General features: G+C 56.4%; 2 protein-coding genes across 4 annotated transcripts; both read right to left on the bottom strand.

The window, feature by feature from the left end:
- Window positions 1-1,024: 1,024 nt before the first annotated feature.
- FTCD (formimidoyltransferase cyclodeaminase) lies at window positions 1,025-26,039 on the bottom strand. Of its 3 annotated transcripts, none has more exons than XM_019434654.2 (14): window positions 25,800-26,039; window positions 24,867-25,050; window positions 23,915-24,043; window positions 21,709-21,797; window positions 21,410-21,589; window positions 15,671-15,808; window positions 15,284-15,415; window positions 9,486-9,547; window positions 8,904-9,033; window positions 8,649-8,810; window positions 5,003-5,046; window positions 4,661-4,799; window positions 3,356-3,451; window positions 1,025-2,367 (listed from the first exon to the last, which is right to left on the bottom strand). In XM_019434654.2, the coding sequence occupies exons 1-14, from the start codon at window positions 25,851-25,853 to the stop codon at window positions 2,218-2,220; spliced, it is 1,689 nt and encodes a 562-aa protein (XP_019290199.1). In that variant the 5' UTR covers window positions 25,854-26,039; the 3' UTR covers window positions 1,025-2,217. The 3 variants fall into 3 exon arrangements, 2 of the variants coding, with proteins under 2 accessions (XP_019290199.1, XP_019290197.1); XM_019434652.2 differs by having other exon boundaries at window positions 1,025-2,387; window positions 25,800-26,029; XR_002076187.2 differs by lacking the exon at window positions 4,661-4,799 and having other exon boundaries at window positions 2,286-2,387; window positions 25,800-26,035.
- On the bottom strand, window positions 22,758-23,908 carry LOC109258092 (small nuclear ribonucleoprotein G-like). Its single transcript, XM_053902936.1, has one exon. The coding sequence runs from the start codon at window positions 23,567-23,569 to the stop codon at window positions 23,339-23,341; it is 231 nt and encodes a 76-aa protein (XP_053758911.1). The 5' UTR covers window positions 23,570-23,908; the 3' UTR covers window positions 22,758-23,338.
- Window positions 26,040-26,607: the final 568 nt, after the last annotated feature.

Raw genomic sequence — 26,607 nt, 5'->3', positions numbered from 1 at the left:
CTCAGGTCATGATCTCACCATTTGTGGGTTTGAGCCCTGTATTGGGCTCTGTGCTGACAGCTCAGAGCCCGGAGCCTGCTTTGGATTCTGGGTCTTTCTCTCTGCCCTTCCCTGCTCACACTCTGTTTTCTCTCTCTCAAAAATAAATAAACATTTAAAAAAAAAATTTTAATGTGCCCAAGGCCGTTGGTCCCCTTACCCAGAAACAACACGTGTACTCTGTGACCTCTGCAACAATGTGTTTGAAGTGGTCTCTCATCCTGAGTGAATGTCCTATGAATTCTGCTCTGGAGGAAGGGCAGACCTGGACTAGAATGATCTAGACCCTCACAATCTCGATGAGGGGCCCACACCAGCAACACTCCTCCTGACTCTCAAAGCAACACATGCCCTCTAATATCCCCACATTCACGTCTCCTCGCCAAGGTTCCCTCAGCAGCATGCCCTAACAAACATCCCTAACATCCCAAACATATACTAACCATATGCTAACCCGTCTCCTTACCAGTGTCCACACACCAGCATCCCTCATGAATGATGTCCCCACAGTAAGGCCCACATCAATGTCCCCTTAACAACGTCCCCTCGTTAACATCTCTTCAATAACATCCTCTCATTTATGTCCCTCCCCAACGTCCCCTCACTAAGATCTCCTCACCAGCGACCTGTCACTGACATCCCCTCTCAAATGTTCAAACAGGGACATCCGAACTGTCAAGCTTGCACCTGCCTGACGGGCCAAGAGGAAAACGGGTCCAGTCATCTTAGTGCAGGGTTGTGGGGGTCAGGGGGATTCTGTGACACGAGAGGGTCACCCAGGACATGGGCACAAATCCTTGAGCTGCTGGTCGTGGTTTCTGAATGTGTCTTATATTTCACAGTGAAATGGTTAAGAAACTACGGGGAAAGGATGGGTGAATAAAACACATTCTCTAAATACCAATACGAAAGGCCTTCGGGGCTCTCGGGAAGTAGAATCAAAATCCAGCATGTAATCTGCTCTCCTTACACAGTGAAGCAAGAATTGAGAATCTATGTTCACGCTTCACTAGATGCTACGTGGGCACAAAACACAGAAGCAGTGAACCCTGAAGAGGGCGTGGGGCGCTGGCGGGGACAGGGTACCGAGGCTTCACGCAACCTCGGCGTCGCTTCGGTTTTTGAGCGCGTAACACGTTGCGTCTTTTGAAAGAGGAAACTAGGAAAAGCTCAGCCTGCAGCTGGGGATGGCGTGGCCTCCTGTGGCAGAGCTCACCCTCGCCCAGTCAAGGCTCGGAGCCCCCAGGGTGGCATCCCGCCGGGGAACGCGGCCACCTGCGCCGAGCCTCACCAGCACCCCTCACCAGGGCCGCTGCACACCTGCTGTCTTCCTCTACCTGGAGCTCCCACCCAGAGCCCCTCGCACCCCCCTCAGTCACCGCTGTCATCCCTGGCCCGGCAACACCTGAATCTGGGGCTGCCTGCCAGGCGGGCGGGTCTCATGGGCCCAGCCTGCGCTCCTACAGAAGCCCTGGGGAACCTCCACGACACCCCTCCCTAGATCCTGCAGGGGGACGCAACAGAAGGTAGAGGGGCTGTGGGCTGGGAGATGGGGGAACTGCCCTCCTGGGACCCCCGGGTCTGATGGTTTGTCCCCTCCCAGCCAGGTCAGGGGAACTCATCACCCGCCCCACGAATTCCCAGCATGCTGTTCCTTTTTCTCCTCACCCGCCCCAGCATCTGGACCTGGCCACCCCCACAGCACCGGACGCCGGCCACACCCCCTCCCTGAGATGTGATGGAGGGGCCCTACTATCTGGGGCGCTTCTGTCCCGTGCATGACCCCAGGGCTACCTAGCCCAGGCACCCTTCAGTGAGCCCCGGGTGCTCCCAGCGACCTGTGGCTCAGGCCCCAGTGGCATCTCACACCCATCCATGGAATCCTGGAACCAGTGTGTCACCTCATGCTGTGCCCACACTTCCTCTGACCACCTGCCCCCATGTGCACTTGTCATGAGCCCCCCATCCCCGCCCACGTAGCTCGACCTTTCCCTTCTTCTCCCAAACACACTTCCAGCCCCAAACACACTCCAGCCCCAAACACACTACACTATTGTTATGCCGTGACTTTACTAGAAGCCACAAGAGATGGCGGGAGGTGGTTCTGCCACCCCAAACAGAGCCCTGGCCCTGCCCAGCCCACCCCGGGCCCCACAGGGGTGGTGACTGGAGGCTGTCCTATGCTGTCGGGCGAGGCTGGACCCTTCTGGGAAGGGGGAGGGGCACCGAGGGGTGCAGAGCCCACGAGGTCTCCAGCGTCCTCACTCCTGCCGGGCCTCCAAGCGGTCCAGCACCAGCGCTGCCTGGGTCTTGGCTTCCTGCAGGAGGCTGGAGATGTGCTGGCGGGTCTGCCAGACAAAGGCCAGGTGTCACCCTGCACCCGCAGCCCGTCCCCGCCAGCCCACAGTCCCTGCCACCTCTCTGCGCCCTCTGGCCATGCTCCCTGGCCCATCCTCTCTGGGGTGGTCCCGAGCCCCCCACCTGGGGACCCCCAATTCCTCTCATGTCTCTCTTGAGATGTAAAGACTGCCAGGCCCAGGACCCCACCCTCCTGTTTTTCCCACTTTAGCCACCACTGCAGAGGGTAAGGCTGTGTCCCCGCGCCCATCCTTCAGTCCACAGCCACGTGGGCACGTGGTGGACAGCGACTTCCCTCAGAGGCCAAGCTCAGCCCCTGAAAAGGCCTTCGTCCCAAGCTGGAAGGTCACTTTTTAAAGATTATTGCAAAATCACAGAGACAGACGAGTGGTGTCAGGGGCTATGGGCTGAGGAAAAGGGGTCTTACAATGGGGGGGGGCCTCCCTTTGGAGTGATGAGAATGTTCTGGAACTTGATAGAGGTGGTGGTCACACATGTGCAGAATGCGCTGAGTTGCACACTTTAAAATGGTGAACAGTATATTCCTCAAATTGACCTCAACAGCGATCACAACGAAATTTTCACAGAGGCTGAAGCTAAGATCGCATCATAGGTTGGTGACCGTTCTTTGAGATTGCGTGCGCCAGTGCTATGGTGCCGACCGTGGGGACCCCAGCCTGGGCGGCCCCACCAGGCAGGTGAGTGTGGAAGGCGGCTCAGGATGGCCCCATAGAGGGCATGGGGGCTCCCACCGAGCAGTCCCCCAGCCTCCCCCAGCTGATGCGGCCTGGCCACCTGCCACCACAGAAACCCCAGAGAGGACAACGGCCACCACGGGAGGCCAGAGGAACATCTCCACAGGTGGACACTTCCCCCAGGCCCGCATCTTGGAACCACAGCCCTGAGGGCAACCTCCAGGTCCCGCCACGGGGCCCAGCCCCCACGCCCTCCCGCTCACCTGCTCCTTAAATGCGCTGTCGGTGACATCCTTCAGGTTGATGAGCACGTTGAAATATGCCCCAAACACGCCTGTCTCTAGGGCTTTGGCCGCCACCTGCAACAGGCGCCAGGCATGGGGCCGGCGGTCCGTGACCCCGCAGATGGCAGGCCCGCTCTACCCACTCTGCTACACGGGGCCACGACTGGGGGCTCTCACGTCCCATCAGTAAAGATGGCAAACTGAGCGCCCCGGGGGTCCCCGTGAGACACAGGGTTGGCCTGTCTGAGGAGGCTATGGGGCTCCACGCACAGCAGGGGGGGCTCTGGCCTGGCCCCTCCAGAAACAGATGACAACCACAGCCGGAGCGGAGAAAATGAGGTCCCCTCGGCGCCTGGGTGGCTCAGTTGGTTAAGCATCCGACTTCGGCTCAGGTCACGATCTCACGGTTCGTGAGTTCGAGCCCCGCATCGGGCTCTGTGCTGACAGCTCGGGGCCTGGAGCCCGCTTCTGATTCTGCATCTCCCTCCCCTCAGCTCCTCCCCTGCTCACACTCTGTCTCTCTCTCAAAATAAATAAAGATTTAAAAATTTTTTCTAAAAAGAAAGAAAATGAGGCCCCCTCGGGTCTGAGCAAGGCGTGGCCTGCTGGCCTGCCAGCTTCAGGCTCTGACTATGGCTGGCGCTCCTGAGTCCCATCCCTGCTTCCCATCTGCCAGCCACCAGGGGAGAGCAGGTCAGAGCACGGCCTGGGGATGAATCCAGAACCCAGAACCGCCGAGCCACTTGTGCCCAGATGGCCTATGGCTGCCCCCGAGGGGAGGAAGAGAGGCTTCTCCAAGGCCCCAGGACCACTGAAAACAGGTGTCTCTCTTGTAGAGACCCCACACACTGGAGCTCAGGACAGACTGTGGAAATCACAGAGCCCATTCTGATGCTCCCACACCCTGAGACTTCCACGCACCGGCAGGGCACAGGGTGACCTGTGCACATCTGCGAGGGGGCTTAGGCATTTTCCAGAATAGCAGCCGTGAGAAGGAGGGAAGGGGAGAGGATGAGGCAGGGTAGGAGATGGGGTCCCCAGGACGGTCTGTGGGCTATGGTCAGGGGTGGACTCTGGAGATACATTAGACTTTCAGCCCCTCTGCCATGCAGGCTTAAATAAAATCCTTACTTCCCACTTTTAAAACAGGACGAACCAATGTGCTCTGCGGGCTAAGACCAGCCAGGACCCCATGGGAAGTGCTCCTGCCTGGGGCCTGGCTCAGTAAGTACCCAACGACCCTCCCCGCTGCTCCCCTACAATGGGAGGCTGAGTCCCAAGCACCTGCAGGTCGGACCGGCAGGCCAGGTTTCCACACTGTGCCAGCTCCTGCAGCGCGGGCCACAGCGAGGCCACCTTCTCTGCTAGCGCCAGGGGCACGGCCACCGCCTGCCTCAGCCCCTCCTGCAGGGCAGCCGCACGCCTAAAACCAAGGGGGTCCATGGTGAGAGCCCAGGGGCCGCCCGGACCCCGCCCACAGCACCCCGCCAGCACACAGAACCAGGGTGGGGCCAACAGGGAAGTCATTCCCCAATCACATCACAGCCCCAGCGGGTGGATTAAATGTCTCCGAGATCAAGGCACCTGGGTGTTCATGGCCCGGGGCGGCACTGCCCCACGACTCACCTGTCCCTGTCCTCAGGTGTGTCCTTGGGCAGCTTCGTTGCCTCCTGCCAGAACAGAACACACAAGCGAGTGGGGTGAGCAGTGGCCGTAGCCTGGGGCCACACGGAGAGTCTGGGCAGGTCAAGGGGCAGTGTCCACACCAGCACCCCCAGGGCTGGCATTTCTGCAGGCATGGATGCACTGGGAGCACTTCTGCCAGGTTCCAGGCACTCAGGGATTGGGGATGCCCTCAGGGACCAGGTGTCCCCTCACACAGCATGGACTCCAGTCACTGCTTGTGCGTTAACACAGGCAACTGGGAGCACCTGGGGGGTTCAGTAGGTTAAGTGTCCAACTTCAGCTCAGGTCACGATCTCGTGGTTCTTGGGTTCAAGTCCCGCATCGGGCTCTGTGCTGACAGGTCAGAGCCTGGAGCCTGCTTCGGATTCTGTGTCTCCCTCTCTCTCTGCCCCTCCCCTGCTGGCGCTCTGTCTCTGTCTCTCAAAAATAAATAAACATTAAAAAATTAAAAATAAACTTTAAAAAAAACACAGGCAACTGTACCACTCGAGTCTAGACCTCAAGGGTGTGTCCCCCACCGGTACTGGCTCGGGCCCTCCTCCGGGACTGGCCATGCTCACCCTACGCCGGTGACTACGTCAGCTCCCCCTCTGTGCACCCCCGTCTGCCCAGGCCTCTCCCTCACACACCGAAATCCCACCCTGCCCACTGCAAGGGCCCAGGGCCTGAGGGCTTTGCCGGGTGGGGAATGTGCCTGTTGAAGATTTGGATAAATCTCCACCCAAAAGTCGACGCTTGTGTCAGCAGGCCTGATGGCAAGTGAGCCCTGGCCCCGCCCAGAACCCACCGAGTCACTGCCCCAGCGTCTCCTGAGTCTCCCGGGGCTGCCTCCCCCCAGTCTCCACAGCAGTCCTCACACACGTGGGGCACTGACCCCGGCTGTCACCGTGAGGCCGCAGGCTGGGTGCTCTGAGTCTCCACTGGGCCAATCGGGGCTGATGTCAGTGAAGCCTGTCCTTCACGCGGTCCCATCTGTGTCCAGGCGAGGACGCCACCCACTTGGAGTTAGGCTTACTGTGAACTTTGTTTAACCCCACCTGAAAATTACTTGTGCATTTGGCACAAGACAAGAATGTCCCTTTTTTTTTCCAGAACTCCACCTGCTTCCAGGGAGCGTGGCACACTGCTCTCGCTCTCGCGTGTGTGACTTCCGACGGTGCGCTCTCTAAATCACACACTCTTGCTGATTATCCTTCTTTTCTTCCCTGCCTTCTGATTAGATTTTCATTTTTCTACCTCCCTCCCGTTGTTTTCTATTCATTCACCTTATTTCTAATCGCTGGTGGTTAGCCCTAAATGTTTGTATCTATATTTAAACTGATGCTTCTCCCTAACCGCCTCTCAGAGCACAGGAGTCTGGGAAGAACCAGGAAGAAGCCCAGCAAGCATGGCCAGGAGGCCCTGTGAACCGTGACAGGAAAGAACAAACGGCAGACTCCAAACTCAGGGACGAAAACCCATGCAGCCTACAAAGCTCCCGGTCAGGAACCAGCACGAGCACCGCCGGAAGCAAACGGCCAGTGGCAAACCACGGAGCGAGTCCCAAGTGTGCAAGAAAGTCCTAGCCAGCGGGAAAGTGCCTTTCCTCTCCAGAAGGGACACAACACAGCCGTGAGAAATACAAGAAACGCTCCTTGCCACACACATTGAGCAGCACACGCCAGGGCCGCTCCAGGAGACAAACCACGGGGTGACTACAAGTCCGACGGCGGGGGTCCCGGGGAGGAGCCCTCAGACCCCTCAGGCAGAGCCCCATCCGTGCAGCCCCGCAAGGGCCACCTGGCAGCGTCCTTCAAAGAAGCGCACCCACCTTGGGCAGCAAGTCCTTCTGCGAATCATTCCCACAGGCTGCCCACCGCCCCCAGTGACGGACGCCAGAGGTGTCCACAGCAACCGCCCGGGTGCCGACTAAAGGGCCTAAATCCCCCAGTGGGGCTGGCCAACCGCGCTGTGACCCAGACGTCTGCAGGATACAGACGGTCCCCAACTTACAAGGGTTCGGCTTAGGATTTTCGACTGTCAGCGGCGCCAAAGGATGTGCGTTCAGTAAACACGGTGCCTGGAGTTTCCACACGCCGTGTCACCCCGGGGCTGGGCGGCCACGCGGTCCCCGCACACCGACGACCGTTCTGGGCCCACACGGTCTGCCTGTCACTTCAGTACGGTATTCGGTCAACTACTCGAGACGTCCACCCTCCTTGTAAAACAGGCTGTGGGCCAGGCGGCTGTGCCCGTCCCCAGCCTAACGGAAGTGTTCTGAGCACGTGTAAGGCAGACCAGCTAAGTGTGATGTGCGTAAGTTACATGCAACAAATGCATTTTCGCCTTACACTGTTTCCAATCTATGATGGGCTTATTGGATGTAACCCCCTGGGAGGTTGGGGAAGATCTGTGCTGGCAGCGAGGGGTGTGGTCTCTATGTGCCAGTATAGAAAGATCTGACAGAACACCAAGTTAGAAATGCAAGAGGCAAACTAAGAACACGTATGATGCCATTTGTGTAAGAAAGGAGAGAAAAAGAAAAGCTGCATCTATGAGAATATAGATAACCATCCCAGGACACATGCCCTAGAACTTGCACCTGTTTAGGGCGTGTGGGCAAGGGGAGGCAGGGCATCGGGTCTTCTCATCTGCTACTCTCCTGCCCTTGTGAATTCTGAACCCCCTGAAGCTTTTACCTACTTTCAAAAGCAAACAAATGAAATTTAAACATAAAAACACAAATGGGAAAAGGAGATCTGTCTCTACACCTCCCTCCCAGAGGACATGAACTTGAGTTCCAGATGGTGACTTAGATGAGACTCTGATTCTTCCCTGTCTGCATACAGCCTTCACTCTGGGGGTGCACGGCGTGCCCTGGAGGTCACCAGCGGTCATCAGAGTGCGGGCCCGCCTGCTCCCCAGACTGCCCTTCACCCCAGCTCTGCCCACGAGGTGGCTCTGGGGCGGCTGGCAGCTGCGAGCTCGTGCCTCTCCCGGGACCTTCCACCAGGAACTGCTCTCAGACACAGACACACAGCCAGGCTTTGGTCCTGGACTCCTCCGTCCTCTGCCCTGGGTTCTGAGCCCCTTCTCTGTCGCCCACCACCCGGCACACCAGCTGCCTCTTGCCCGTGAGCCAGCGGGTTCTGATCTGACCCGCCAGCTCTCCCTGTGGTTCTCTTTCTACCTTGTGGCTGAAACATCTTCTCCAGTCTCTCTTGGACCATCGGTCACCGGCTCTTCTAGGATTTCCACTGCCCGCCCGCCCTGTTTGACGCCTTCCTGCAGCGTCTGCGGGTCTGGGTGCCAACCCGACTGTAGAACTCAGGGGCAGCTGGGGGGCAGGTGCTGAGCCTGGACTGAACTTCCCACCCCACCCCGCCGCCGCCGTGGATGTGAGCGTGGGGTCACGCCTGCGCCAAACCCACAGAGCCCCTGAAGCAGCCTTTCACGCTCAAGGTGGGGGCTCCAACCTCCCCTGGTGCCCAGACACCGGAGCCTGCAACAGCCCCTCCCCCTCCTGCAAGTTCTCTGTGACCCCGCAGGAGTTTTCTCTCCCCACCGCGCCCCCCATCATGAGCTGACCCCCTCTCTGAGCACTCACCAGGTAGGCCTGGAAGGCCCGGGCGTCCGCGTCCACCAGCGCGGTCAGCTCAGCAGAGGCCGCGTGGAAGGGCGGGATCAGGCGCCGCATGGTGGCATCCAGGTGTTCAAACTGGCGCCGCCCATAGGTCATCAGGCCGGCCATGGAGGCCAGCGCGGCACCCTAGGCGAGGCATGAGCCACGCGTGAGACTCGGGACCCCAGGCCAGGCGCCCCGGGGCCTGTCCTCGTCCCTCGCCCCTTGCCTCGCACTCACCATGGCTGCACTGGCCGCTGCCACCGAGCCACCCCCCGGGGCCGCGGAGCGGGCGCCCACCTCACGGACGAAGGCACACAGAGACTTGCTCACCAGGCTCTGCTCAGGCCCACTGTTGGGGACCAGGTACCTGTGGGGAAGTGTCGGCTCAGCAAAGCTCAGAGAGGGGAGGGAAGAGCTAGGGGCAGGGACAGGGGATGTGTCCTCCGTCACGCAGGGCCAGGGATGGGGGATGGGGCTTTCGGGGATAGGGGAATGGAAGACAGGATCCAGGGTCACTACTTCCAGGCTGTGAGGGCAGGGCTGGCTCAGACCCTGATCCCTGACCCCAGGCCCCTCCCACACACCCCCTCACCAACACAGGGGAGGGGACACAGTCCCAGTTTGCAGAGTGGCCATGCCCACGCAGAAGCCCTCGTGAGGACACAGTGGGACCCTGTTGGGACCTCACTGTGTCCCCTCAACCAGCCTCCGGCCTCATGGCTGGCACGGGCACCCTGGCATTTGCCGATGATGAGTGGCCAAGTGGAAGGCTCTGGAAGGACTGAGGCAGGTGTCTGCGGGGGTGAGGGCTGTGCTCACTCGATGATCCTCTCCTTAGGGTTGAAAGGGGATAGAGAGTCCAGGCCCAGCCGGTTCACCACCTGGAAAAAGGGCTGGTGATGAGGACCCACCTCAGCCCCCCACACATGCGGCAGGCTACTGAATAATGGGGTCCCACCTGAGTCCGCGATGGCATCCTTGCTCCCATCTGCCTCTGGGGGGTGGGGGGCAGGCAGAGCTGGCTGCCTGCCCGCTTGCCAGGAGCTTGCTTACCACGGGCTCCTGGGAGAGCCCCCAGCCCAGAGCAGGGCCCACAGACCTCCTGACACACCCACCCACACTTCTTATCCCACAGGGAAACTGAGGCTCAGAGAGAGGAAGCCCCTCATTCTAAGCCACACGCGTCCCACAGAAAATGCCACACGTGAGCCCATCACTGAAAGGGGCCAACAAAACTGTCCCTTTCGGAAAGATTTTAATTTTTTGGGTGTCACACACGGTGTCCTCACAACTTTTAAAGCCCAGGAGCTTCCTGACTCACCTACACATAAGACTTGTTTTGTGAGGAAAAATAGATTTTACCTGAATTCAAAATAAAATTGGAATAATCTCCATTTAAGATCAGAATTCTTTTCACCAAAAAATATTCAAAAGACCTTATGGTGTATATGCCAGTGGCACATCCCGGTGCGTTCTTGAGCCAATGAGGCTGACACTTTCTACAAAACTTTCTTTTTTTTTTTATCTTTTTTTTAAATATGAAATTTATTGTCAAATTGGTTTCCATACAACACCCAGTGCTCATCTCAACAGATGCCCTCCTCAGTACCCATCACCCACCCTCCCCTCCCTCCCACCCCCCATCAACCCTCAGTTTGTTCTCAGTTTTTAAGGGTCTCTTATGCTTTGGCTCCCTCCCTCTCTAACCTTTTTTTTTTCCTTCCCCTCCCCCATGGACTTCTGTTAAGTTTCTCAGGATCCACATAAGAGTGAAAACACATGGTATCTGTCTTTCTCTGTATGACTTATTTCACTTAGCATCACACTCTCCAGTTCCATCCACGTTGCTACAAAAGGCCATATTTCTTTCTTTCTCATTGCCACGTAGTATTCCATTGTGTATACAAACCACGACTTCTTTATCCATTTGTCAGTTGATGGACATTTAGGCTCTTTCCATAATTTGGCTATTGTTGAAAGTGCTGCTATAAACATTGGGGTACAAGTGCCCCTATGCATCAGCACTCCTGTATCCTTTGCCAAAACTTTCCACAAAACTAGAAAGTGAGAAATGCTTGAGAGAAACAAGCTAGCAAGGGGCGGGGGGGAGGTCTCCCCGAGGACATGGAAATGGGTAAGAGGGACTCGAGGGGCATCTGGAGGGGTCAGTTGGCTGAGCGTCCAACTTTGGCTCACGTCATGATCTCTCAGCTTGTGAGTTCGAGCCCCGCATCGGGCTCTGTACTGTCAGAGTGGAGGCTGCTTTGGAGCCTCCGTCTCCCTCTCTCTCTGCCCATCCCCCATTAGCAATAGCCACCCCCCCTTAAAATAAATAAACACTAAAAAAAGGAATGCCTCTTGGGAGCCCGCCAGACAGTCCTCAACAAGCAATAAGGCAAAGCTCTCCTGGCACACAAGACCTCAGAAAGACAAACAGAACTTTAAAAAGGAATTCACATACCTGGCTAAGTGGGCAGAAAGTAAAGGAGCTCATTCAAGGCCAGAGATGACCAGAAAGGGAACCAGGCAGGCCTGCTGGCCCTGAAGCTGGGTGCCCCAGGGACATCTGAGAGCCTCTGGAAGCCGCTCATGAGCAAGGCAGGCGTCAAGTCCTGAGGAGTGGGGGTCAGACTGGAGGCCCCTGAAAGGGGACATCTCCAGGGATGAGCGGGGTTGGGGAGAAGTCCACTGAGGATGTCATCGGGATACTTTTCACACTCTGCCTTCCCTCTGGGGATGCAGGAAGATACCTTCATGGGAATTCTAACCACAGGCCTCCCTGGTGGGGATGTGGGCGATGGTTCACAAAGAACTCTCTACATGTGGGGTCCCAAAGCTCCAAGCAAAAGACTGAATCTGGGGGGCCCTGTGTGATCATGTCCCCGAGAACTTATGTAGGCAAATCTGGACTTTAACCCAGGTGTCCAAGAATTACCACAGATAAAGTTGCAAAGAACATGCACTCGTAATCAAAAATCACAAAACACACAAAGCAAGTCACTGTGAGAAAGTCCGCTGATATGGCAATGTGCAAATCAGACCTTCAAAGACTGCAGATATTAGAGCTTTCAGATAAAGAATAAAAAATAATGTGTTAAAAGATACAGGAGGGCATCGAACACATTGATAAGGAATAAATAAATGTGGGAGAGGTGAAAGCATTTTCTTACAGAAAAAGGGTAAAATTAGAAAACCATTACTGGCTGCTAAAACCTATGGCTGGAATTTTAAGAGGAACAGGGTACTTACATATCCTTAAAGTACGTCCCACAGCGCGCTCACCACAAAAGGAAAAACGGAAACATTGCACCTTGACCCCAGGACCCCAGGCCACAGGGAGATGATGGGTGCCTGACCCGGCACTCTGAGGACAGCACATCACATCTGCACTGCTCCCGCCGCCAGCATACAGCCACGGCAGTCATGAGACGTGGTACGAAACAGCTCCCTGTACTTTCAAAGTATGTCAAGGTCAATGAAGGGCAAGAGCACAAGGAACGGTTCTGGATTAAAGGCAAGAAATGACTGTCATCCAGATTGCTCCATGGGTGGGAGCAGAAAGCACTATAATAGGAATGATGGGGACATCGGTGTCGTGCGATGATGGTCTGCAGACTAGATACTACAATTGTATTAACGTTCAATTCCTGATTTTCCTCATTGTACTGAGGTTGTGTCAGAGAACGTCCTTGTTCTTAAGAAATAAAACCTGAAAACATTCTAGGTAAAATAGTAGTCTTTAACCTACTCTCAGGTGGTCCAAAAAAACACAACACGACTATGTGTGAATACAGAGAGAGAATAATAAAGCAAAGAGGGCAGATGCGAAATAGCGGTGAAGTTGGAGTATGTAAGGGAGGTCCTTGTGTCGTTCCCACATCTTTCCTGTGAGCAGGGAATTATATCGACATAAAAATACACAAAATTTGTAACAGACCTGGCCATAAACTGTGCCTTAGAGGCTAGGTTCGAGAAAACCACAGTGAACACAAAGGGAAAGAAGTAGAAATAAAGTCAAGAAAAGACAGAAATATGCCACTGCAATGTGACTGGCATCCTGAAAGTAAAAGAACAAAATAACAGGATCAAAAGTATAACAGAGGAAAATATTCCTAAAACTAAGCAAGAATGGAATCTGTAAATCACAAGGAACATTAATCCAGAGAAGAAAATGATGTAGAATAATTGACCAAGATGTGTACGGCTTATTGAACTTTGAGGACAGAGAAGGAGTTCTGCAGGCATCACGGACGAAAACACGTCCCTGGAGATCGGGGAGATAACCAGGCAGTCTGAGACCTCCCCACGGGACATGTAATTCCAGAAGATTGTAAAGATAGGTTTGCAATATTCTCAGGGAAAACAAGTGACTTGGGATTTTGGCTTTCCAACTGTCTTGCAAGAAAAAATTCACAGAAAGACACTGTCAAGCATGCCAGATCCCACAAGGAAAAGCACCATGAGTCTCGGTTTACAAAATCTGCTTGTGAGGGGTCAGAGACGAGGGAAATCTCCTTGATTGTGAGATCCAGGCAACAAACAACAAACAGATAAGTAAGAAGAGAGATGACCTCATCTATGAATAGAGTGAAGGTTAAATATCTGTGGCTATTTAATACACGTGGACCAGTTACAGAAGGTACATGTTATAGATTTGACAATGTAAAAATAGCAACATAACAATTTAGAGCACAGATGACCAGTTGCACAAGTGCACTAATATTCTTGTCTTTCTTCACCAAACATCAACAAACACTGTCTAACATTGATAAAGAGAGAAAGGATTAAGCATATTATTTAAACTTAATAATTTAACAACCTAGAACTAATAAATGAATTCAAGGGCGCCTGGGTGGCTCAGTCGGTTAAGCGGCCGACTTCGGCTCAGGTCACGATCTCACGGTCCGTGAGTTCGAGCCCCGCGTCGGGCTCTGGGCTGACAGCTCGGAGCCTGGAGCCTGTTTCAGATTCTGTGTCTCCCTCTCTCTGACCCTCCCCCATTCATACTTTGTCTCTCTCTGTCTCAAAAATAAAAAAACATTAAAATAAATAAATAAATAAATAAATAAATGAATTCAACAAGGAAGCAGGGTACAAAGTCAACAAAGAAAAGTCAGTTGCATTTCTATACACTAACAATGAGTGATCTTGAAAAGAAATTGCAAAAACGATTCCATTTACAATAGCATCAAAAAGAATAAAATAAGTAGGAATTAATTAACTTAACCAAGGAGGTAAAGGACTTGTACGAAAAAACTACAAAACATTGCTAAAAGATATTAAAGAAAGCATAAATAAATGGAAAGCCCCTGTTCATGGATGGGAACACTTCCTATTGTTAAGATGCCCGTACTCCCCAAAGCAATGCACAGAATCAGTGCAGTCCTTATCAGAACCCTAATGGTGTTTTTTGCAGACACAAAAAACCCATCCTGGGTTATGATGGCTGCATAACATTATGATGTACTTAATATCACCAACTGTACACTTAAAGATGGTTAAGATGCCAATTGTACGTTACGAGTACTTTACTACAAAAGAAAAAGTTGAGGGGCGCCTGGGTGGCTCCTTCAGTTAAGCATCTGATTCTTCATTTCGGCTCAGGTCGTGATCTCACAGTTCGTGAGTTCAAGTCTCGAGTCGGACCCTGTGCCGACAGCGTGGAGCCTGCTTGAGATTCTCTCTCCCTCTCTCTCAAAATAAATAAATAAACTTAAAAAAAAGAAAAGAAAAATTGAAAAAAGTTTAACCACCGGAAGAACTCCCACCTCCCACTAAAAACTACTATAACTCAAAAAATTCAGGAAACGGAGAAGAAAGAAAAGATGTGACTAGAAGCTAAGTAAGTTTATTTTCTCACCTCCATAGCAGGCTGTCAGTGTAGTGACAGAAACTGACAAATCAAATTATATATTTGAAAATTTGGATAACATTTTTAAACCGATAAGTCAAAAACAGAAGTATGTTAAGTTATAAAGGTAATCACCAGAATACCTACAAAATAGACTCTTCCATAAAACCGGAAGCAACCACATCCAACACTCCCACATGCCTGAAAATGGGGCAAGAGTCCAGACGTATTTGCTGAATCAGGAAACGCAAAGAGATAGAGTCAACTACGAAAAGACAAAGACTTTCAGAGTGTGTCAGAGCACTCGTGCTCATTGTGGAGAAATTCAAGTAAAGGTATCACTTGGGACAATGGCACCAGCTTCTAAATAACCTGGCGATGTTCGCGGGTGCATCCCGGAGTGCTGTGGGCACAGGGCTGACGCGGAAGTGAGGGCTCCCACCTTCGCCAGAGCGAGGCGCCCCCAGGACAGACACCGGGAGGGGCGGGGGGGAAGTGATGTGCATCCTCTCTGAGGAATTTTTACAAGACCGAATGTCTTCTCGGTCACAAAGAAAACCTCTGCGGTTTCTTTTCCCCAAAATGATAACAGCATGATCTCATCTAAGCCCAGACACCGAAACAGCCGAAGAGGAGGAGCGGGGCCCTGCCTCGCAGACAGGGCTCCAGGCCCGGGTGCAGGTGCTTCCAGCACCCAGGCCTGCTCTGAGAGCCTCAAGCTCGCTCCCATCCCCCCACCAGCCCCTCACTCGGGAGCGCGGCCCACCAGCCTGATGCGGTGCTCCTCCTCCAGGATGAAGAGATTCTCCTTCTTGCAGTAGAAGGCAGCGGCATCCAGAAGGGCCTTCAGAGGCACCAAGCCCACCAGCTGTGAGCCCACCACCGGAAGGCTCAGCTCCTGCAGAGGTCCAGCAGGGTCAACGCCCAGAGGAGCCAGACTCGAGACGTCCCGGGACCTGCCCCGCTCAGCTGGAGGGACGTCACCCCAGCCGCCCGGGGACGCCCACCCCGCTCAGCTGGAGGGGCTCTCGTGGCCAGCAGGGGACGCCCGCTCTGCTCACCTGGAGAGACCTCACCCCAGCCAGCGGCGGACACCCGACCCGCTCGCCTAGAGGGGCCCCCACGGCCAGCAGGGGACACGCGTCCCGCTCACCCGGGCCTCTCTGCAGGTCTCCTCATAGACCGTATGCAGCGCCGTGACCTCAAAGTCCAGGAGGTTTGTGGACACTTGGGCCAGGTTCTTCTCATCCAAGTACCAGCCAATGCCCTGAACCTTCTTCAGGCGTCCTGGCTACAAAGAAAAGACTTTCCCAGCACAGGCCCCGCCTGTCCTCCTCTGGACCCTGCGCTGAGAGCCACTTGTACCTGCACTCCCTGCTGGTTGGAGGGCTCCCTCCCTCCACTGATACCATGGCTTACAAACTGTGGAGTGTGGACTGTGTGTGAGGACTGTGGTGAGGACCGTGTGGGGAGGACTGTGTGGTGTGGACCGTGTGGTGAGAACTGTGTGGTGTGGACCGTGTGGTGAGAATTGTGTGGTGAGGACTGTGTGGTGAGAATTGTGTGGTGTGGACTGTGTCGTGAGGACTGTGTGGTGTGGACTGTGTCGTGAGGACTGTGTGGTGTGGACTGTGTGCTGAGAACTGTGTGGTGAGGACCATGTGGTGAGGACTGTGGGTGTGGACCGTGTGGTGTGGACCGTGTGGTGTGGACCGTGGTGAGGACCGTGCGGTGTGGACCGTGTGGTGAGAACTGTGTTGTGTGGACCGTATGGTGAGAACTGTGTGATGAGGACCGTGTGATGAGGACTGTGTGGTGAGAACTGTGTGGTGTGGATTGTGTGGTGAGGACTGTGGGGTGAGGACCGTGTGGTGTGGACTGTGGTGAGGACCGTGTGGTGTGGACCGTGTGGTGAGGACTGTGTGGTGAGAATTGTGTGGTGTGGACTGTGTCGTGTGGACTGTGGGGTGTGGACCGTGTGGTGTGGACTGTGGTGAGGACCGTGTGGTGTGGACCGTGTGGTGTGGACTGTGGTGAGGACCGTGTGGTGTGGACTGTGTGGTGAGGACTGTGTGGTGAGAATTGTGTGGTGTGGACTGTGTCGTGTGGACTGTGTGGTGTGGACCGTGTGGTGTGGACTGTGGTGAGGACCGTGTGGTGTGGACCGTGGTGAGGACAGTGCGGTGTGGACCGTGTGGTGAGAACTGTGTTGTGTGGACCATGTGGTGTGGACCGTGGTGAGGACCGTGCGGTGTGGACCGTGTTGTGTGGACCGTGTGGTGTGGACCGTGGTGAGGACCGTGTGGTGTGGACTGTGGTGAGGACCGTGCGGTGTGGACCGTGCAGTGTGGACTGTGTGGTGTGGATTGTGTGGTGAGGACTGCGTGGTGTGGACCGTGTGGTGTGGACCGTGGTGAGGACCGTGTGATGAGGACTGTGTGGTGAGAACTGTGTGGTGTGGATTGTGTGGTGAGGACTGTGGGGTGAGGACCGTGTGGTGTGGACTGTGGTGAGGACCGTGTGGTGTGGACCGTGTGGTGTGGACCGTGGTGAGGACCGTGCGGTGTGGACCGTGTGGTGAGAACTGTGTTGTGTGGACCGTATGGTGAGAACTGTGTGATGAGGACCGTGTGATGAGGACTGTGTGGTGAGAACTGTGTGGTGTGGATTGTGTGGTGAGGACTGTGGGGTGAGGACCGTGTGGTGTGGACCGTGTGGTGTGGACTGTGGTGAGGACCGTGTGGTGTGGACCGTGTGGTGAGGACTGTGTGGTGAGAATTGTGTGGTGTGGACTGTGTCGTGAGGACTGTGTGGTGTGGACCGTGTGGTGTGGACCGTGTGGTGAGGACTGTGTGGTGAGAATTGTGCGGTGTGGACTGTGTCGTGAGGACTGCGTGGTGTGGACCGTGTGGTGTGGACTGTGGTGAGGACCGTGTGGTGTGTCCCGTGGTGAGGACCGTGTTGTGTGGACCGTGTGGTGTGGACCGTGGTGAGGACCGTGTGGTGTGGACCGTGTGGTGAGGACTGCGTGGTGAGGACCGTGTGGTGTGGACCGTGTGGTGTGGACTGTGGTGAGGACCGTGTGGTGTGGACCGTGTGGTGTGGATTGTGTGGTGTGCACTGTGTGGTGAGGACCGTGTGGTGTGGACCGTGTGGTGTGGACTGTGGTGAGGACCGTGTGGTGTGGACCGTGTGGTGTGGATTGTGTGGTGTGCACTGTGTGGTGAGGACCGTGTGGTGTGGACCGTGTGGTGTGGACTGTGGTGAGGACCGTGTGGTGAGGACCGTGTGGTGTGGACCGTGTGGTGAGGACTGCGTGGTGAGGACCGTGTGGTGTGGACCGTGTGGTGTGGACTGTGGTGAGGACCGTGTGGTGTGGACCGTGTGGTGTGGATTGTGTGGTGTGCACTGTGTGGTGAGGACCGTGTGGTGTGGACCGTGTGGTGTGGACTGTGGTGAGGACCGTGTGGTGTGGACCGTGTGGTGTGGATTGTGTGGTGTGCACTGTGTGGTGAGGACCGTGTGGTGTGGACCGTGTGGTGTGGACTGTGGTGAGGACCGTGTGGTGAGGACCGTGTGGTGTGGACCGTGTGGTGAGGACTGTGTGGTGAGAATTGTGTGGTGTGGACTGTGTCGTGTGGACCGTGTGGTGTGGACCGTGGTGAGGACCGTGTGGTGAGGACCGTGCGGTGTGGACCGTGTGGTGTGGACTGTGTCGTGAGGACCGTGTGGTGAGAATTGTGTGGTGTGGACCGTGTCGTGAGGACCGTGTGGTGTGGACCGTGCGGTGTGGACTGTGTGGTGTGGATTGTGTGGTGAGGACCGCGTGGTGAGGACCGTGTGGTGTGGACCGTGTGGTGTGGACTGTGGTGAGGACCGTGTGGTGTGGACCGTGTGGTGTGGACCGTGGTGAGGACCGTGTGGTGTGGACCGTGTGGTGTGGACCATGTGGTGTGGACCGTGGTGAGGACCGTGTGGTGTGGACCGTGTGGTGTGGACCGTGGTGTGGACCGTGTGGTGTGGACCGTGTGGTGTGGACCATGTGGTGTGGACCGTGGTGAGGACCGTGTGGTGTGGACCATGTGGTGTGGACCGTGGTGAGGACCGTGTGGTGTGGACCGTGTGGTGTGGACCGTGGTGAGGACCGTGTGGTGTGGACCGTGTGGTGTGGACTGTGGTGAGGACCGTGTGGTGTGGACCGTGTGGTGTGGACCGTGTGGTGAGGACTGTGGTGAGGACCGTGTGGTGTGGACCGTGTGGTGTGGACCGTGTGGTGAGGACCGTGTGGTGTGGACCATGTGGTGTGGACCGTGTGGTGTGGACCGTGTGGTGAGGACCATGTGGTGTGGACTGTTGTGAGGACCGTGTGGTGTGGACCGTGTGGTGTGGACCGTGTGGTGTGGACCGTGTGGTGAGGACCATGTGGTGTGGACTGTTGTGAGGACCGTGTGGTGTGGACCGTGTGGTGTGGACCGTGTGGTGTGGACCGTGTGGTGAGGACCATGTGGTGTGGACTGTGGTGAGGACTGTGTGGTGTGGACCGTGTGGTGTGGACCATGTGGTGTGGACCGTGTGGTGAGGACCATGTGGTGTGGACTGTTGTGAGGACCGTGTGGTGTGGACCGTGTGGTGTGGACCGTGTGGTGTGGACCGTGTGGTGAGGACTGTGGTGAGGACCGTGTGGTGTGGACCATGTGGTGTGGACTGTGGTGAGGACCGTGTGGTGTGGACCATGTGGTGTGGACTGTGGTGAGGACCGTGTGGTGTGGACCGTGTGGTGTGGACTGTGGTGAGGACTGTGTGGTGAGGACCATGTGGTGTGGACTGTTGTGAGGACCGTGTGGTGTGGACCGTGTGGTGTGGACCGTGTGGTGTGGACCGTGTGGTGAGGACTGTGGTGAGGACCGTGTGGTGTGGACCATGTGGTGTGGACTGTGGTGAGGACCGTGTGGTGTGGACCATGTGGTGTGGACTGTGGTGAGGACCGTGCGGTGTGGACCGTGTGGTGTGGACTGTGGTGAGGACTGTGTGGTGTGGACCGTGTGGTGTGGACTGTGGTGAGGACCGTGTGGTGTGGACCGTGGTGAGGACTGTGTTGTGTGGACCGTGTGGTGTGGACTGTGGTGAGGACCGTGTGGTGTGGACCGTGTGGTGTGGACCATGTGGTGTGGACTGTGGTGAGGACCGTGTGGTGTGGACCGTGGTGAGGACCGTGCGGTGTGGACCGTGTGGTGTGGACTGTGGTGAGGACCGTGTGGTGTGGACCGTGTGGTGTGGACCGTGGTGAGGACCGTGCGGTGTGGACCGTGTGGTGAGAACTGTGTGATGAGGACCGTGTGATGAGGACCGTGTGGTGTGGATTGTGTGGTGAGGACCGTGTGGTGTGGACCGTGTGGTGTGGACCGTGTGGTGTGGACTGTGGTGAGGACTGTGTGGTGTGGACCGTGTGGTGTGGACTGTGGTGAGGACCGTGTGGTGTGGACCGTGGTGAGGACTGTGTTGTGTGGACCGTGTGGTGTGGACTGTGGTGAGGACCGTGTGGTGTGGACCGTGGTGAGGACCGTGCGGTGTGGACCGTGTGGTGTGGACTGTGGTAAGGACCGTGTGGTGTGGACCGTGCGGTGTGGACCGTGTGGTGAGAACTGTGTGATGAGGACCGTGTGATGAGGACCGTGTGGTGTGGATTGTGTGGTGAGGACCGTGTGGTGTGGACCGTGTGGTGTGGACCGTGGTGAGGACCGTGCGGTGTGGACCGTGTGGTGTGGACCGTGGTGAGGACCGTGCGGTGTGGACCGTGTGGTGAGAACTGTGTGATGAGGACCGTGTGATGAGGACCGTGTGGTGTGGATTGTGTGGTGAGGACCGTGTGGTGTGGACTAGTGGTGAGGACCGTGTGGTGTGGACCATGTGGTGTGGACCGTGTGGTGTGGACTGTGGTGAGGACCGTGTGGTGTGGACCGTGGTGAGGACCGTGCGGTGTGGACCGTGTGGTGTGGACCGTGTGGTGAGGACTGTGTTTGAGGTCCCTACCACGTGCTGGGGACCTGCCTGGGGTCACCCCCACCCAACCCCTGACTCCTGCGTCTGGTCCCTTCCTGCCATCCCACCCTCACCCCAGAGACTGGCTCTCTGCTCCTCACTTCTTGGGGTGGCTCAGTCCACCTAAGGAGGACGTTTGACGTCTGAATTCGGCAGGAGCAAAAAGAAGGATTTGGGGCTTGCTGTGTGTGTTGTGCTTCCGTACTGCGTCTGCGGGCTGGGAAGCTGGGCTCCTGGGGCCTCGGCTGCCTGGCGGGACCCAGGTCTCTGGAGGTCGGGGGCTGACAAGCAAGCAGGACGTCATCCTCCACCTCCTTCACCGAGGGTCTCCGTGCCTGTGTGTCCAACTCACACCTTCTGCTAGATCAGAGCTCAAACTAGGAGCAGTTGCTGTGGCAGACATCGTGGGGCAGGGCGCCCGGGACACCTGCAGGTGTGCGGGGACACCTGGAATTACCTGGCGCACCTGGGGGTAGCTGGGGCACCTGCAGTATCTGGGACGTACCTACGGATCTTGGAGGCATGTGGGGGTACCTGGGAGCACCTGGGACACCTAGGGGCCTGTGGGGGCACCTGGGGCTCAGAAGCGTCTCTTTGCCTACTAGAAATGCTGCAATATCTTAACAATAGCTACAGCCCTGACTGATTCCATGGAAATGTCTTTTAAGGCAAGCGTTCCCCAACTTCAAACACTGGAACCTCCGCCTGCCCCGTCCCACTTGTCGGGGACACCGAGGCTGGGCCGTCGGCAGGTCCGTGCCACGGCACCACCCTACCCTGGCTCTCTCCCAGGGGCCCCTCCGGACTCCCCGGGGACGGTGCTGGGCCTCTGCGGGGACAGCAGGCTGCTCACCTTGTCCTTCCCGCGCCCTTGCTCCCGGAGGTTGAGGGCGATGCGGTGGGCCTGCTCCTTGGTGCTGAGCAGGTTGATGTTGAACGCAATGAGGAACTTCCGTGCCCCTGTGACAGTGGCTCCCCAGCTGGGGACGAAGGAGCTGGGACCGAAGTCAGGCACCCACTCGGCCTGCTTGAGCTGTGGGAAGACTCTGCCTAGGCTGCGGTGTCCCCCACGGGAGGGGCGCCCCGCCGGGGTCGAGGAAGGGGAAGGAGGAGGGGACTCGTCCCTGCCCACCCCGGAGAGGAGACACGCACCTTCTCAGGGAGGGCCTCATACTCCCCGGCCCGGATGGCTGGCAGGGCCCGACGACCGGCTGTCTGCGCCGCCTCCCCGTAGAGGTACACTGTGAGGGAGACTGGCTGGTCAGGCTCCCAGCCTGGGGCAGCCCAGAACCCCCACTTCCAGAGGAGAAACGAGGTGGGCCGCTCCCGCCAGCCTCAGCCCGGAAGACCAACCCCCCTCGGTTCCCCTCTCTTTGTGCCTCATGGGTGTGAGTGCTCACTGACGGACACTCGGTTCGGGCCAAGACCCCTCCCCTGCTGCTCCCCACTGCACAGGTGTCCCCCCAAAAAAACCATCACAGACATTATAAGAGAAGGAGATGTGCGGGATGGATGTTCACGTTTCTTTCTAAAATGTATTTTCGTTGTACCATAAATATGAGCACAAAGTAAGAATCATAAGGAAAGGAAAACAACAGTCACCACAAACTCCCAAGATCCACACCACAACCGTGACAGCATGGAGCGCGCTGGCCCATATCTGCACGGGGCTGGATTCGGGGCCCTGCGCCGCCGCGTCCACCTGCCCATTGGACAAGGTCCGCAGACCTGTGCTGGGCCCGCACTGTTTCCGACTCATCTACACTTGTTCTAGGTTAATTTCTTGTTTTGTTTTGTTTTTCCTCTAGAGTTCTATTTCTATTCTTGTATTCAGAATAACCGTATCCGTTACCTCCTGTGTTTTACTTCAACTGCACTGTACTTGGAATGTAGGTGTGCCTGGAAAAGCCAGAGTACATCAAAGCGACAAGAGTTTTGAACATTACAACTAATGTTTCAGAAGAAATCCACCCAGGTTTGCGTGTTCTTCATCTTTACATTAAAAGGAGGAAAAAAGCCGGGGTTCTTGGGTGGCTCCGTCAGTTGAGCGTCTGACTTCAGCTCAGGTCGCGCTCTCACTGTGAGTTTCAGCCCTGCGTCAGGCTGTGCACTGACAGCGTGGAGCCTGCTTGGGACTCTCTTCCTCTCTCTCTGCCCCTCCCCTGCTTGCTGTCTCTCTCTCTCTCTCTCTCTCTCTCTCTCTCTCTCTCAAAATAAATACATAAATAAACTTTAAAAAAGATGGAAAAAAGCCATCCTAGCCATGCTTCACAATTTTTTAATTTTAACGTTTATTTATTTTTGAGAGAGAGATACAGAGAGAGCACAAGGAGGTGAGGAGCACAGACAGAGAGGGAGACACAGAATCCGAACCAGGCTCCAGGCTCTGCACTGTCAGCACAGAGCCCGATACAGGGCTGGAACCCACGAACTGTGAGATCATGACCTGAGCTGATGGTGGATGCTCAACCCACTGAGCCACCCAGGCGCCCCAGCCATGCTTCACATTTAATCAGATTCTTCTATATCAATGCATAAAAGGTTTGGAACAAGTCGTTCTTGACGAGAAATAGTTCATATTAGAAAAAATTAGAATAAGAGCTAACGTTTGATTTTCTAGGTTCAGAATGTCTGAGAAAGCATTTTCAACTACAAAAGTTTATTTAACAAAAAAGTTCAATATGAAAATGCGCGATCTGATTTTTACATTGTAGGAAAACAGGTGCCATAGTGAGGGGGTGTGTGGAAGCCGCTGGTTTCTTCCCTTGAGCACACCCACTGTTTATGCTCGTGCCAAGGCTCCTAACACAATGACATGACTTTCTGGAATTATCGCCATTCTGATGTCATTCTGTCGCCCACTAGTTGCCATCTCCACACATTCATCTATCACAAGATTCATGAAGGGATCGGCCCCCCCACAGTTTCCTTGGGAGTGTCTGCCACCGTTTAATTTCAATAATAATTTCTTGTCCATAAATTTTTCCAGCCCGGTGGGGGGAGCTTTGCTCATGGCATCTACTTGGTGAGCTCAGACATGCCACTCAAAGACTTGGGTGAGTTCCCCAAAGTGAGACGATTCTATTAGCAAGCCCGGACCGGACTTCACAAACAGCTAAGCAGTGTCCGCTGCCGGGCAGCACGTGAGGGCCACTGGCTCCCTGACCCCGGGTGCACTGGGTCATGGTTTCTATTTGTGTTTATCTCATTATGGAAGAAGCAGGACATTTCCCTGTAGGTCAGTTTGCAGATTTTTTTGTGTTAAACTGCATTTTGAAGGAGCTAAGAGCAGAGAACCATGAGGGTACTGAAGTGCAGTGAGGGACCAGCAGGGGGAACCCCAGACACGAGCACTCACCCGGCACACCCAGTTCCTCCGCCAGTCGCTGGCCAAAGGCCTGGGCACAGAGCACGCACTCGTCCATGGTGACGCCCCTCACCGGGATGAAGGGGCACACGTCCAGGGCTCCCATCCGAGGGTGCTCCCCTGCAGACAGACGGGGGCTGAGGAAGGGGAGGCCAGGGGTGGGTGGCTCCTGGACCCCGCACTTTCTGCCCCCAGCCTGCCCTCCATCCACACACCCAGCTGGTCACGCTGCCCCACGGGGAAGCAGCATCTTTGCGTAAACCCCTCCCTCTCCTAAAAGCCACAAAGGTCACTGCCCGGGGCTGCCAGGCTGAGCATTCAGAGTCCTGCCTGGCTGGTCTTGCCGCCCAGCCCTCCCCACCACCACCCGGCCCTGGGCAGCTAGCAGAGCGTCCTTTTCAAAACCAGAACCCCCACTGTGGGTCAGACAAGCTGTGGTCAGCAGCCCCCCAAGATGATGAGCCCCCTCACCCGCCATGTTCCCCCACGCCCCCCTCAGGGAGCTCCTGGCTTTGAGATAAGCTTTCTAACTTTACCAGTTGGGATCACTTGTGGATTCCCTTCAAGTGGGGCCTCACCTCCCCCCACTGTGAGTGGCCAGAGACCCTGCCCTTTTGACCAGCTCCCTGTGTCCACCAACCTTTGACCCTGCCTGCCACAGTAAATGTGTTTGCTTTTGCAGGCTGTTGACAGGCCGGTTTCCGAGTCTTTGCCTCCCTGCCCCCCAAGGCCCCTAGGCCTGAACAGAACGCCACAGTCTCACTGCCACTCATGCACAGGGAACCCCCAAAACATGGGTGGAGGTGTCACGGACCTTTGCCCGGCACAACACATTCAGTGTCCCGGGGGTCCCCCAAGGGTAAGCTCACAGGCCATTCGGCCCCTACGCCCTGAGCCAAACCCTGTGGGTGAGGACAGACAGCCTGGTGCTCTGGCCCCTCACCTTTGTGCTGGCTCATGTCGATGAGCCGGAAGGCAGCCCGCGCAGCATTGAGGGCCCCCTCCACCACGTCCTTGGGTTGCCCTACAAAGGTGTAGACGGTACGGTTGGTGGAGGGGCCCGCGTCCACATCTAGCAGCACACAGCCCGGGGTCTGCGCCACGGCTCGGGAAATGGCGTCAATCACCTGGGGATGAAAGGCCGACACTGTGCCTCAGTTTCCCCACTTGGAAGAGAGAACAGGAGCTTCAGAGGTGGGCATGCCTTTCCTGCCGCCCCAACCACCACCCAAACGTGGGCCTAAGGAGCTGGTGTCGAGCATTTGGGAATTCCTCAAAGAGTACAACCCAGAGAGGCCTACCACCGAGCTACGGTTGCCAAGAAGGGGGCAACAGGCGGCACCCTCTAAGAGAAACCGAGGCAGGAATCAGAATCCGGATGGAGGGCTTGCTGGGGCTCCCAGAAGGTGACCTATAGGCCAAGGTCACAGAGGTCAGGGCCCTAGCTTCCCCACGCAGCCCCTAGTGGGAGCATTTGCACTAGGGGAGGGCCACGAACGGCCCAGAACCTTCTGAGGCAGCAGGACAGCCCAGCGGTTGGGAGCAGGGGCTCAGGGCCTAAATTGTTCCATGGCCCTCAGTGGCCTGCACCAACTCTCTGTGCCTCAGTTTCCTCGTGGCTGACATGGGGATAATGTCAGAGCCCACCTGATAAGGTTTGGAGACCTTCCAACTTCCCTGTGACCCAGACCCAGGTCCAGGACCCCTGCCTGACTGCCCATCCCACAGTCTCCTCCTCACCCGTCAGCCACTTCTCAGTCCCAGTGCTCGTGGGACCCATCCCCGCGGGGCTGACAAGAAGTGGTTCTGTTTCGGGAACCAAGCACACCCCTTTCTCCTTGCCCCGGGCCACTTGCTTAGCCCCCCGGCACCTCACCTCCTGCTTGTTCCCCTCGGAGAAGTTGGGAACACATTCCACCAGCTGGGACATGGTCTGGGCCTCGATCCCGGTACTCCTCTCACAGGGCAGACCGAGGGAAGGAGGGACGGTGCTCTGCAGTGACTGGCGGGGCCTTTATCCACCTGGCGGGGCCCTCCCATGGGGGCCGGGCTGCTTATTAACCACAGGCTGCGGTCCCTGTGCAAACGCAGAGCGGCTGGGAAGGGAGCAGGACCCCTGTGAGCCAGACAGTGGAAGGGGAGGGATCCCCATACCCAGCCAAGAGCAGGACCTCAGCAGGGGTGGGGAGTAAATCCTCTCCAGGCAGTGGACTCAGGCCAGTCCAGGCTCCAATCCCAGCTTGTCCCGGCGCTCCTGAGGACTGTCTGTGCGGCCCTCCACGTGACCCTCCACGCGACCCTCCGTGTGACCCTTCAGGTGACCCTCCATTTGATCCTCTAAGCGACCTTTTGCGTGACCCTCCATGTGGCCCTCCAGGTGACCTACTGAGCCCCGATTTCTTCATGTCAGCTCGTGAGCCTCAGGCAGCAAGCAGATGAGAGGGATCGTGTGTGAGGCGCCACCAGTGGACGAGGCTCTTGGTGGAGGGCAGCTCGGCCTGGCCAGGCAGGAGAAGGGCAGGGAGAGATCGAGTGTGTGCACGTGTGTGGATGCCCTTGGGGAGCAAGTGCTCACGACGAAGTTCCGGCTCTCCCAGCCGCTGGCTGCTGTCCCCCGAGGCCAGAGGCTCCCCACAAAGAAGTGATGTGCTCGGGCCAGCAGCCCAGGGCCCTGCACCCAGAGG

This window comes from Panthera pardus, unplaced genomic scaffold, assembly GCF_024362965.1.
Source record: "Panthera pardus isolate Hobbes unplaced genomic scaffold, ASM2436296v1 HiC_scaffold_16, whole genome shotgun sequence".
In the NCBI taxonomy this organism is placed as follows: Eukaryota; Metazoa; Chordata; class Mammalia; order Carnivora; family Felidae; genus Panthera; species Panthera pardus.
The sequence above is the reverse complement of the archived record's forward strand: the minus strand, read 5'-3'. Positions and strand labels throughout refer to the sequence as shown.